Genomic DNA, 13,556 nt, shown 5'->3' on the forward strand with positions numbered 1-13,556 from the left:
AACATTAAGTTTCGCCCTAAGATTCTACATGCTGTAGTGGCATAAGGGAAGCCATGTTGGTACTGGAGTTGAACTGTTCACATGGAAATCTTGTGCCCAGTGTAGAAATATTCTCTCTGAGTGAACGTCAAAACAGCTGACTGTTAAGCAAGTTCCTCTTACAGGACAGATAGGAAAAAGCTAGCCTAACTGCAGAAACTACAGAAAAAATCTGTGGTCCACTAAATTTCCTATTGTGTCAACAACGTACTTTGCACATCCTCAGTTATTTCATGTCTATGTGACCAGAATTTGCTAATAAAAGCGAATTGCACCCAACATGGGCAGAAAGGTGCTCCTTGGCAGAGGTGCATTTTTCTCCGTTGCACCCGGAAAGTGTCTTTTTGCGTATTTTGGTGATTATATTTTTTACTGATCGCATTTGAATCTTATTACCTTGCAAGCTGTCCTAGGGGGAATAAAATATTTTCCTTTTCTTTTTCAGGTATGATTAACATTTTAAAAATAAATCAGAAATGAACTAATAGAATCATAGAACTGCATTGCTGGGAGAGTTCTTGGAGTTTCTTTAGTTCATCTCCCTGCTCAATGCAAGATTTACAAAGTTGGGTGCAACTGTGGTAACCCCAACAGATGGGTGTCCAGGATCTGCTTAAATACCTCCAGCGAAGGTATTTAACTTGTTGCCTCTGATTACTACGTCTCCTGCCAATTTCCCACCCAAAGGCAGGTTGCTGTGCCTTTAACCCTTGGGCAAGCAGCAGATATTCCACCAACAGAGTGAAGGGGAAAGTTTCAGTGGCTGAATTCATTTGCCATGGAGCCTTTTAAAAAGCACAGCAACCCTGCTCAGAAAAGAGATGGCAATCCCCAATTCAAGTACGTTGGCATAAAAGGTTCGGGGATTCTGTCCTGGGATGGGGCTTCCCTTTGAGATATCCACGCCTTCCCCCTGTCCGCCCCCCCCCCAACGCATGAGGTGATGGGTTGTTTGACCTTGGCGTCAGCCAGCCTGCTGTAAGTGATGTATTCTCTTATCTCTCTGCTGACAAAAACAGCATCCTTCAGCTGGTGTATTTAAGGCCAGAGTCCAAAGAGAATTCCAACGAAACGGCAACAACATCAACATCAACAGCAAAGCCGTCGCAACTCTTCCGAATCACCGCAATGCTGCCAGCGACTTTCAAGCTCTGTGCCGGCATCTCGTACAGACACCTACACAATATGACAGGTAAGGACATGCAAAAACAGCTGCTGCTGTCATTATTATTACCGTATTTCTTCGATTGTAAGACGCCATCGATTGTAAGACGCACACTAATTTCAGTACCAACAGAAAAAAAAAAACCCCTAAGACACAATTGCGATTCTAAGACACGCACCATTTTTAGAGATGTTTATATGGGGGGGAAAGTGTGTCTTAGAATTGAAGAAATACGGTATTATTATTAGTGGGAGGAGGAGGAGGAGGAGGTGGTGGAGGTCACCACACCTAAAGAAAAAGAAAAAGGTGTTGTACAGCTGTAAAAAGTGCAGAAAATGGCAGCTGAAATGATCAAGGGGCTGCAGTATCTCCCCTACAAGGGAAGGTTGCAACAACTGGGATTGTTTAGCTTGGAGAAAAGGAGGCTGAGGGGAGACATGATAGAGGTGTACAAAATGATGCATGGTATGGAGAATGTGGATAGGGAGGGAGACATTTTTCTCCCTCTCTCAAAATACTAGAACCCAGTGGAGTCCTCCCATGAAGCTGATTGGTGTGAGAATCAGGAGAGATAAAAGGAAGTTCTTCACACAATACATAGTTATACTATGGGATTTTGATGGTTCTAAAAGGGGTTTGGATAAATCCCTGGAGGAGAAGCCTATCAATGGCTACTAGTCCTGATGGCTATGTGCTACCTCTAATATCAGAGGCTGTAAGCCTATATACACCACTTGCTGGGGAATATGGTTGGGAGGGTGGTTGACCAGTTCCTGCTGCCTCTTGTTTCACTCTCCAAATCCCTTTTTGAACAAGAAGCAGGGGAGGTTGGTGCCTCCAATGACAGTTGGGTATTGAATCTGCTTTGGGTTTCAGTCAGAACCAGGCAGAATTCTCAAGGAGCTCTCCAAGGTGTGGAAGTATCTTGGGTAGCTCCTTTAGAATTCCAACTGAAAACTGATGTACTGCCCCACTGACATCAGAGTCACCACCCTCCACTGCTTTCATACAGTTGCCGTGACTTGCGGTTTGACCCAAAAGCTGAATTGGATGCAGGAAAACAAGTGGAAGCCATTGCAAAGTTCTAAAATAGAGCCAAAGGAGTGTCATGATGCATTTTTCTCTAACACAAGTTCCTTCTGCTGATGAGAGTGCATGAACCTTCTTTTCTGCATAATCTGATTTATAATTTTACTTAGATGGATGTCACACAGTGCTGTTTACTGGAGAAGGCTACATCCCAGACTGTTGGGCCCAACTCAATGTGATCAGGATCTCCCACAGTATCAGTATCAGCAGCAGCAGTCATAGCTTGGGGTGGGGGCATTTAGTTGAGAGCCATTTTGCTGGGAGAAGGATGGTGTGTGTAGGGAAGTTAACTCTTTTCTCTCATGGCGTTTTCAAACCGCCCATACGGTACATGTGTGTTGTCCCCTACGAGACAAAAAAAAAAGAGGTGTATATGTATATAGAGCAATTTATTGTCTAGAAAATGGTGCATAGCAAAAGTGTAAAACTCTCTTCCACTGCAGTACTAACTTTGGGTACTATTTTCTTCACTTTTATTTTAGCCAGCCTTTCTCAATCCTGTGCCCTCTAGTTGTGTTGGACTACAACTCTCATTATTCCTAGCCATCATTGCTGGTGGTAATGATGGGAGATATAGTCCAACCACGAGGACATGAATCCAATTCTCCCCAGAGCAGTTTTTCTACTTTAAATCAATCAAACAAACAAACCCTTAAAACTACCTGAGGTTGTTTTTACAATAAATAAGAAAAGAAGAAAAGGAGGCACCCCCCGCAAAAAAACCCCAGAAATTTTAAATGTACAAACAATTTTATTCATTTATTTTATTACATTTATATACTGCCCAATAGCCAAGGCTCTCTGGGCAGTTCAGAACTAATAGAAAATGCCACAAATCATGGCTGGTGAAAGACATTTTTCTGTCTGAAACGGAGGCCAAGATGGCTCCCCCACCCCCACCCCCCCCACCCCCAGCACATGCAAGAAAGCATGACCAGGCTGGCAGTTTAATCTTATTCAGCACTGGCCACATCTACACCAAGCAGGATAATACATTTCAAAAGCAACTTGAAAATGGTATATGGAATGTGTCCTGGGCCCCAACAGTTGTCTATACCGTCCTGTACCATTATAAAGCAGTAGTGTAGATCCTGCCACTGGCAATAGGACCATAATTGAGGGCACCTCGCTAGCTTAAGGGGCACAGAAGAGATCGTGAGGCATTACACAGCTCTGTGGACTCCCTGCCCCATAACATCTGCTGCTAAGGCTGCCCCTGCAAACAGTCCTCCTAAAGCAAACTGTGGCTACTGTCCAGCTGGAGACACAGTACATTCTGCGTTCCGGCACAGACCAGCCCCATTCAGAAGACACCTTAAACCATGGCTTTAACCACAGTGGTTAAGCCAGAAAGCCGGGACGTGTTCAGAAGACACCTTAAACCAAAGCTTTAGCTATGGTGAATAAAGCAAAATGCCTTATTCGCCGTGGTTTAAGGTGTCTTCTGAACACGGCCTGGCTTTCTGTCTTAACCACCATGCCTAAAGCCATGGTTTAAGGTGCCTTCTGAATGGGTCCACTGAGTTTCTCCAACATGCTGCCCAACCGCTTTGCCACGACCACAGATGGACATTCCCCTTCTTCTGTGGTTCCAGGTAGAGTTTCTGGGTAGAATGAAAACAAGTGGTCATGTTTGTCATGGTCCCCTTTTCATATGTTTTAATCAGTTTTACGTATTTTATGGTATTTGTATTTAACATTGTCCCCTGCCTCGATCCACAGGGAGAGGTGGGTAAGAAATAAATATTTTTTATATTATATATTATTATTATTATTATTGTTGTTGTTGTTGTTGTTATTATTATTATTATTATTATTATTCCAATTTTATATTTTCCTCTATTTAGGCTTGAAGAGACAAGCGGCAGTTGCAATCATCCAGGAGTTGAATAAATTCGCATTTAGCAGGCCTGGTCCTAGTAAATGGATCCACCAAGTTCGCAGGAGGAGCTCTTTGCTCAGTAAGTTTCGTAACAGGACATGTTGGGGTTTTTTCCCCTTGTGGTCTCATTTGGGCTGCAGATTTTCTGATTCGAAGTCAATCATGGCAAATATTGACTTTCTCATTTAAAAGAGAATTAACGTGCCCTAACCCAACCTTACAGGCTCTCGACTGGAGGAGAACCCCTTCAGCGAAATGGAGATGTCCTACATCAAACAAGGAGAGGAGGCTCTTCAGAAATCACTTAATATTCTTGGAGACCAAGGGGGCTGGAAAACAGAGACAGTGATGGTAGGTTTGCGGCCTTGTAGATGGTGTTTGTTACTTATTTCCATTCCAGTTGCAAAGGCTGAAGGTTTGGCTGGAATTACAAATATGATCTTACTAGTTGTATCAGTGGGGTCACAATATTTTTTTAAAGGGTAGAAAAACAGGGGGAGGAGAAAGAGGTTCACTTCAGACAGAATGAGAAAGGTTGGATTCACACAGCACTTTAACCCACCATGGGGTATTGTGTTGTCTGAACACAGTGTGTTTTCCACATGGTGTCCTGTTAATCATGCAGTGCAGCTTATTATTCTCGAACAAGCCACCTTGAGATCTCATGCCTTGTTGTTGGGTTGTTCAGAGTGGTTAACAAGCAACCCCATGGAAAATGTAAAATGGTGTTTAGGCAACACAATAACCCACCCTGGTGAAAACATGCTGCATTCAGACAACATGATAACCCATGGTTCAAAAACAACCCACACTAGGTGGCTTATCTGGTGTGAACCCAGCCAAATAATAGTTTCCTAGAAGAACAAAGTTTAGCAATCCAGGAGTTTGCACCACCTCCTCCACTTGCACACCCACGAGTAGGAGATTGGAAACTTCTGCTTCCAGCTTTAAACTAAGCATGGTTCCCTGTGGCTTCTTCTGCAAAGTACAGTTTGTTTACCATGAGAACTACCCTGGATTTAAAACCCCAGTTTGATTCTGGCTTACTCTCATAAACCATAATTTAAACAGAGCACAAAACTCTGTGTTTGGACATCACAATGTACCATGTTTAGTTTAAGATAAAAAAAGGAAGCTTTCAATCTCTGCTCCCCCACCCCTGCCATCAGTCTGGCCAGTGTTCAAGGATTGGAGCTGTGGTCCAACAGCATCCGGAGGGAAGATTGCCCACTCTTGCAGGTAGAAATGCAAGCCATGGCCTTTGTAGCCCTTAGCAGGTGCCTGTTTCACACCCACGAGGAGATCAAAAGCATATGCTTCTGTTATTAAACTTATAACAGTTCCTTGTGATGTCAGGGAATGGTGGTTTGTTTAAACTTTGATTTGAGAACAAGCCTGGATTTGAACCATGGTTTCATCCTGGCTTTTTTTCACCAACGATCATTTAAACAAACCATAGTAATGTGAGTTTGAATATCACAAGGAACTGTGGTTAGTTTAAAACTGGAAACTAGTGGAGCTTGCATAGAACTGGCATGGTGTATATGCTTTCTGCAGCTAACGCTAGTCATCCACGTGGCTACCACAATCTGGATCAGTTGCAACTTCTGAACAGCATGCAGGATCAGCCAATAAGAAAAGTCCAGTTGGGAGGTTACTAAAGCATGTGGTCAAATGTGATCCTCCACTTAACAGCACTCTGAACTCTTGTGTGTTGGTTTATGCAGACCAATGACACTAACATTTTAGGCCTTCCCTTTTTCTGCAGGACAATGGTGACAAAGTGCTGAGTAAAGTACTCCCAGATGTGGGGAAGGTCTTCCGGCTCGAGGTGGTGGTTGATCAACCCCTGGACTGTGTCTACGGAGAGTTAGTGGAAAGGATGGAACAGATGGCCGACTGGAATCCAAATGTCAAAGAAATCAAGGTAAACACAGACAGAAAGAGCTGCATTCTCAGGAAAGAGAGGCATTGGGGATGCAGCTGGGCAAGGAATATTAAGCACATGCTTTGCCCAGCGTGTGTGTGGGTATTTGTAGTTATTATTAGTAGCAAGCAAAGGTGTCCAGTAGTGCAAGTATGGGTGGAAGGTAGATTGGAATCTACTAAGTGTTGGCTCCAGGTTTTTCAGAACCACTGGACAAGACACCTTCAATAGACTCCTTCCCTCAATGAGTCGACCTTCTTACCACCATTGTCACCAGCAGCTATTGGTTTTCCTCCTCTTTTTCATCATTGCTGCCACTTGCTGGCTAGACTTACCGGAAGCCAGTGAGCAAGTAGGCAGTGGCATCTACTGCACCTCCTTCTCACCATCACCATTTACTGAGGTCAGAGCGAGAGGCAGGTGAACAAGCAGGTTGCAATGGAGAATAGGAGGAGCAGGTCCAGGGGGGTTCTTGTCAGTGGGCCCTGGGCAGGTGCCCAATCATGCCTACCCTTGATGCCAACCTTGGATCTACTGGTAGACCGGGGATGATTTACAGTAAATCAAGAAATTGATTTTTATTCTTTATTTATTCATTTATTTATTGCATTTCTATACCGCCCAATAGCCGAAGCTCCCTGGGTGGTTCACAAAAATTAAAATCATTCAAAGTATAAAACAAATTATAAAAACCATGATATAAAATACAATATAAAAGCACAGCCAGGATAAAATCAGCAGCAGTGCAGAAATACAAATGTAAAATACAAATTCAAAACAGCAAAGTTAAAATTTATTTATAGACTGTTAAAATACTGAGAGAATAAAAAGGGTTTTGCCTGGCGTCTGAAAGAATGTAGTGTAGGTGTCAGGCAAACCTCCTTAGGGAGCTCATTCCACAGCCGGGGTGCCACAGAAGAGAAGGCCCTCCTCCTGGTAGCCATCTGCCTCACTTCCTTTGGCAGGGGCTCACGGAGGAGGACCCCTGAGGAGGACCTTAGAGTCCGGGCAGGTACATATGGGAGGAGGCGTTCCTTCAGATAGCCTGGCCCCAAGCCGTTTAGGGCTTTGAATGTTAATACCAGCACTTTGAATCAGGCCTGGACCTGGACTGGCAGCCAATGGACTGGCAACCATTTCTCAGCCTTTGTGCAATTTTTCCAAAAGGTTAAAATGCATTTTCTAAGGCTTAGTCCCTGACAGTAAGAGCTTTGAACTACAGTATGCTGGTAGTTTTTGCACTGGCCCTGCCTATCACGGGAATGTGAGCTTCTCCGTAATGGAATTTGTTTGTTGTATTGAAAGAGGTTCCCCACTCCTGATCTATATCCGTTTGGGAGAGACCCCTGCTGCCTCTCTGACCTGGCGATCTTTCCGTAGATCCTGCAGAAAATCAACCAAGATACCGTGATCACCCACGAGACTGCGGCGCCCACCCCTGGCAACATCGTCGGCCCGCGAGACTTTGTGAGCGTCCGTTGTTCCAAGAGGCGCGGATCAACGTGCGTTCTAGCTGGCATGTCCACCACCTATGCGGCAATGCCGGAACAGAAGGGGGTTATCAGGTAAAGAGATCCTCAAAAATAAAAATAAAACTCTTTGATTTTCACCTTTGCTTAAGTGACGTAGATCATGGGTGGGAAGACGTTTAATTGGGTTCTATCGATAGATCTATTGAGAGATCTCTGTTTGATTTCTTTCCCATGCCCAGAGTTTAATAAGAGCAAGTAAAACACAGCTGGCCCTGTGTGAATTGCTTATCTCTCAGCCTATGACCTTGCTTGTAAAATAGGAATATAAACTGGTTGGCTTTGACTGGGGTCAGATTTACATCTTGTGACAAAATCATTACAATCCCGTTATGGTTACGTTCTTGTGCGTCTACACCTGGGAGGACACACAATGGCATTTGTTGCAGTATTTTGGATAATGTGGAATAAAAAGCAGCAAATAACACTATGGCCTTCGCTAGATGGGGCAAACCCCAGGATCGTCCCTGTGCATCCACGTGAAGCACAGGGGATCCCGGGATCAGAGACGGATCATCCCTCCCTTGCCCAGGGATCTCGCCCTCCACTTTGGCCGCAGTTTTTCTGCAGTCCCGGGCTGAGCCTAAGACCGCGGAACGTGTGGCCAGGTGCCGCTGGTTGACCCGGCTCCGCACAATTCCTCGCGCAGAACCTGGAGCTGCGCCCATCGGGGGTAGGGCGGGGGGAGCGGGGAAAATTATTTAAATTAAAAAACCCCCACTTACCTTCAGCGCACAAACGCTCGTGCGCTGCTATCTCTTTAAAAAGTATTTTAAAAATGGCGGGCACGACACCTCTCCTTCTGAGGTCGTCGCGTGTAAACAGAGGAGGGATCTCGCGTTAAACGCAACGTGAGATCTTCCCTCCTCTGTCGCAGGATAGCAGGTAGGTCTAGCTAAGGCCTATGAAAGCGGTACATGTGACGTGTAATGTGCCCCAACAGTTCTCAGTGCACTTCAATACCACTATAAAGCAGTAGTGGAGATCTAGCCTGGGTCTTTGTGCAGCTCTGCTTTCTGGCTGTAAATTTTTGAATTAAAACCCCTGCTCTGCAGCAGGGTTAATCCAGGTTATTTCAATGTTTATCTCATGGGATGCAGTAGGTAATTTGCTCCAGCACCTTTTTTGAATCTGGTTCTGCTCGCTGTTACTGTTTTGCACCTGATTTAGGCTGGTGGACCACATGGTTGTAGTAAAAAATAAAAGGAGGTCCCTCCAGCCTGAAGGCTGCCTGCGTCTGGCACAGGTAACATCAGCAGACCGGGCATGAGAGATTTTGCTACTTGAAAGTGGTGGTGTTCAATGCGTAGAAGGTGGAGCAGACACGAGATTGATGTTGAAAATGGCATCCCTGTGTTCGGCTTGTCCTAGTTACCCCCTGTAATGTCCACTACATGCCATGATGTTGGGAAGTTCCTCGGTTCTGCCAGCAGCCAATAATGTGGAGCAGAGGTGGGGAACCTCACAGCAGGATGGTGTCATCTTATATGTCGAGATTCACTCCACATATTGGGCAGCGGGGAGGGAAATTAGATGACAGTGCTGCCATTATCAGCAGTAGCCCTGTGTTCATTGTAATGTCTACGGTTCAGCCTTTTCCAATCTGGTGCTTTCCAAATGTGTTAAACTCCCATCACCCACAGCCAGCTTGGCTATTGGGCATGTAGTCTGGGGATGATGGAAGCTGTAGTCCCACACATCTGGAGGACATCTGGTTGGGGAAAGCTAATCCAGTTCTACCCTAAGTGATGGATTTTATATAAATTGGATTCTGGCTTATGGGAATGTACCTGCCAGCTTATATCAGGCTAATGTGATGCTCTCCTTTCCTTCTACAGAGCAGAGAATGGTCCCACATGTATGGTTCTCCGACCACTTGCAGGGGATACCTCCCAAACCAAGTTAACTTGGCTTCTCAGCATTGATTTGAAGGTACATGTGCATGGTGAACTGGGTTAAATCACAGCATAAGTCAATGTGACCAGAGAGATTTCCCTGCCAGGTTTAGAGGAGTGAGGGTTATCTCCTGCTGATGCAACCTAATGGGCATATTTTCACAAATTGCTGAACAAAGGGAAAGGTACCAGTAATGAAGACCCAGTGTTAGCTGTAGGAATTCTGAGCTAAGAAAGAAAGTAAAAAGAATAGTACAAATTATTGGCAAATATGCCTCTATATTTCCATAATTTATTTCATTTCTGCTAGTTATCAGGGAAGGGCAAACATCTATGCTGATTTCCTCTGGCCATTAGTAATGCCGTTGAACTTCATTTGATGTTGCCCACATGTCTTCACATTGGTTTTTAAAAATAAATAAATAAATCATTTTTATATATTCTATATAAAAAAAACACCCTAAGGACTAAGAACCTTTTTGACTTTTTAAAGACTTTTTTCTCAAGAGGCTGGATTTTATGCACAATGGCTGGACCTGAACTTACACAGAATCACTGAGTACATAGGATGCATAGTGTGGAGAAATTGGAAAGGGAAGGCTCCCCTTCCTCTTTCCATAATGCTAGAACCCTCCCAGCGGAACTGATTAGAAGCAAGTTCAGGATGGACACACAGCCCGTACTTTGCCTGTGGCATTTGTAGAACAAGAGAGCACCCACCACACCCCAAAACCACGCAGAGAAGTTTGATTGGGCATCCTGTGGGGTCATATTGAGGCTTCTAACGTCCCTATATGGTTCAGCAGGTGCAATTTAACATAACTCACCTGTAGATTGTGCTTTTCTTTTTTCCCCTCCAGGGATGGCTGCCAAAGACACTCATCAACCAAGTCCTCTCCCAAACCCAGGTGGATTTCGCTAAGCACCTCCGTAACCATCTGACCACCGCTTCCGCCTCCGCGCACGCCGTGTGTTGTTGAAGCAAAGCACTCCTCCCCATCCCACCTCAGTTCCTCCTGGATGATGACCTCTCGCTCATGGACCACTCGCTCACAGCTTTCTCTGCCAGCTGAGGTCTACCGCTCTAGAGAAAGGCACCTCCATCTCTCCTGCTAGGGACCAGGCTGCTTCTTAGTATACTAACCGAGAAGTAGTTTTTGTCTTCCCAAGCAATAGAGCAGCAGATGTACCATGCCTAGCAGTTTCCTTTGAAGATCTGTTGATGGTACTTTATGAGAACACACAGGAAGAAGTAGATACTACATCCCCCATGATAGATGCCTGGGAACCTTTCTGTTTTAGGGCTCAGGGCCTGCTATGCTGTAAGACAGATCGGTTGGCACTTCAGGTAGCAGATGCTACAGCCACGCAGCTCACCTTGAGCTCAAGTGCTGCCCCTTAGGTGCGCTGGATGTTGTTGTCACACCGCAAGCCAGTGTTGAAGTAAAATTCAACAGCCAGTCCAGTCGGTTCCTCAACAAGGAATAAGTGTGTGTGGGATCTTTCATCTTCACCTCAAGCCTAGCTGGCCCTACGCCCTAAAACAGAAAGGTTTCCAGGCATCTTGGTCTAATCCTCATCATACCAAGCTATAGATCTCAGCAGCGACTTAGGCCACGATCCTCACTCCTCTTGCTTCGTAAATACCCGTAGAACTTGGTACCATGTAAAAACACCAATATATTTTATTCCATCCTTTGGTCAAGGCGCTCAGAACCACACCCCGCTTTATCTCACAATAAGCTTGCGGAGTAGGCTTAAGTAAGAGACAGCGACCGGCCCAAAGGCTAGACTGGGAAGTTCAGGGCTGGGGGAAGATTTGAACCAAAGTCACGGCATTGTAATTGAGGCAGCGCATTTCATAAGAACCTAAGAACAGTGTGATTCAGGCAGAGCTCTGTCCACTGCTGCACTCTGGCTTTGGGGGCCCAACTGATGAGCCAGTTTGCTCGGACCAGTCCGCTCAGGCATCTCTGTGACGCAACACTTCCTATCGTGGATACTTAGCTCCTCGCAGCTGAATTGAGAGGGGAGGAAACATCGCTTAGCATGCAGAAGGGCCCATGTTCAATTCCTAGTGTCTCCAAATCATAACAAAAGGGTCAGGGGGAAAGACCTCTGCTCGAAACCCTTGCGAGTTGCTACCGGAGAGGGTAGTCAGATCACAGCTAGGCGGACAAAATTGTCTGACTTGGTAGAAGGCAGATTCCTCTGTTCCAAACTGCCCCTTTAAGAAGAAGACAAAGGAAAGCTTTGATATTTGGTCCTGGCCATGGCTTGTTTCAGGTTTTGGGGGGCCTTTGGGCAGGATGCTGTCGGTACCCACCCAAGCATATCCACCCCCTCAGCATTACTGCCCATCTGCTAGCCTCTCCCTGTGGACCCAATCCACACCAGCTCCCAGGAAAAGCACAAGGTGTGCAGCAGCTCCCTCTGCTTCACCTCGTTCACTTCCTGCTTGCTCACTTGATTTTTTTTTTTTTAAAAATGTCGAATCTACAGATCATCTAAAATATCAATAATGGATTTAATTAAGACTCCACGAATCAGCTATTCAATGACTGCAATGTTTTAATTAGAAGAGGGGAAGACAGGGGACCTTAATGAAGTTCACAAACTCCACCTTCCCACCCACCCCCAATTTTAGACAAACCCTCCCCCAAGCCTTTAAAAAATGGAAGCAAAAAGGGGGGGGGTTGAAGTGGAAACTCTCTCCATTTCAACTCCCTCACCAAAATGCCAGGTTCAGATGATGGAATTTCCTCATAACCACAGCAAAGGAGGAAAGCATTAAATTCTCCTTCCACACCTGCTGGACTCTTGATAATTATCAGATTCCACAGCTAATGCTATATTGGTTCTTTAAAACCTGCATTTTAAATGTCATTTGGTCCTGAGAGTCACCTGTAAGGTTAAAATAAACCAGGTAGACTTCTCAACTCACCTTGAGAATCTGTGTTCCCCAATCGTGATCCCTAATCCGAAAAGTATGACCCAGGCCACGAAGGAGGCCCATTATCCAGCCTTTCTCACTATAGCTTTTACTATTTCAATTACCTGAATCCTTGGAATACACCACTAGCCATAGTTACCTGTAACAATCCAGTTCGTAGGTATTTATTTTTTCTCTCCTTGTTTGCAGTTAAGACAAGGTGCTTTATTTAATATTTATTCTAGCCAGGTACACTAAAGGCAAAATGTTTCCGTTTCTGTTTTACTCTTGCATACTTGCATTAACTTCCCTTCAAAAACCGGCAGGTCATCCGGGGCGAAGATTTAGGGCACTAAGACACAGCCCTTAGTTCAAGCTATATGGAAAAAGAATGACTGTATTTTTTAGGATCTGAGCAATTTAAAAGGCATATTTGAATGACAGGAGCAAAAAAAAATAGTGCTCTACGTATAACAAAGAGGCAACTCTGCTGATACAATCTTGAGTCAACACTTCTAAAAATAAAAAAGTATGATTTAAAATGTTACATGCAACTATTTTGTTTGTCATACTGTTTTTGCCAACAGAAATAAAACTCGAGGCTCATGTAACCAAAACACATCTGACTGCACTTGTTCCCTGCTGCAGAAAGCAAACTTGGTTAACTTCACTTAAAACAAACCCACACAGCAGTAGATAATGCAATGTGAGCATCCTTTTTGCACCCCAATAAGACCTGCCCATATATGAACAGATCTTAACACGCGCAGACAATCTAAGCAAGAACCCCAGAACGGCGTGCTCTTCTTCCGCACCACATATGTTTAATGCTCAAACCACAGTGGGGCTGTGAAACTTTTCAGTTGGCTTATTGTGAGGGAACATAGTTTCGGGTGATCTCTCTACCAGCATAAATACGGGACTTCTATGAAGAACTGTTCAGGACTTTCTATAGCTAAAGCAGGAGTGGGCAGCTCCAGATGTTTTGACCTACAGCCATGGTGCAACTAGGCAATTTTGGACCCTAGACTTGGTGGTGGTGGTGGGTGCATTATTTCAGTTGCAAAGCACACAACTGAAGTTTATCTTCTCTCCACC

The 13,556-nt window shown here is 44.8% G+C and overlaps 1 protein-coding gene across 1 annotated transcript; it reads left to right on the forward strand.

Annotated features, from left to right (window-relative positions):
• Positions 1-989: 989 nt before the first annotated feature.
• STAR (steroidogenic acute regulatory protein) lies at positions 990-11,085 on the forward strand. Its single transcript, XM_063139253.1, has 7 exons — positions 990-1,231; positions 4,141-4,254; positions 4,399-4,526; positions 5,944-6,102; positions 7,483-7,667; positions 9,470-9,563; positions 10,387-11,085. Exons 1-7 carry the CDS (start codon positions 1,168-1,170, stop codon positions 10,504-10,506), a joined length of 864 nt encoding a protein of 287 aa, XP_062995323.1. The 5' UTR covers positions 990-1,167; the 3' UTR covers positions 10,507-11,085.
• The last annotated feature ends 2,471 nt before the right edge of the window (positions 11,086-13,556 follow it).

Source organism: Elgaria multicarinata, chromosome 12 (genome assembly GCF_023053635.1).
Source record: "Elgaria multicarinata webbii isolate HBS135686 ecotype San Diego chromosome 12, rElgMul1.1.pri, whole genome shotgun sequence".
Classification (NCBI taxonomy): Eukaryota; Metazoa; Chordata; class Lepidosauria; order Squamata; family Anguidae; genus Elgaria; species Elgaria multicarinata.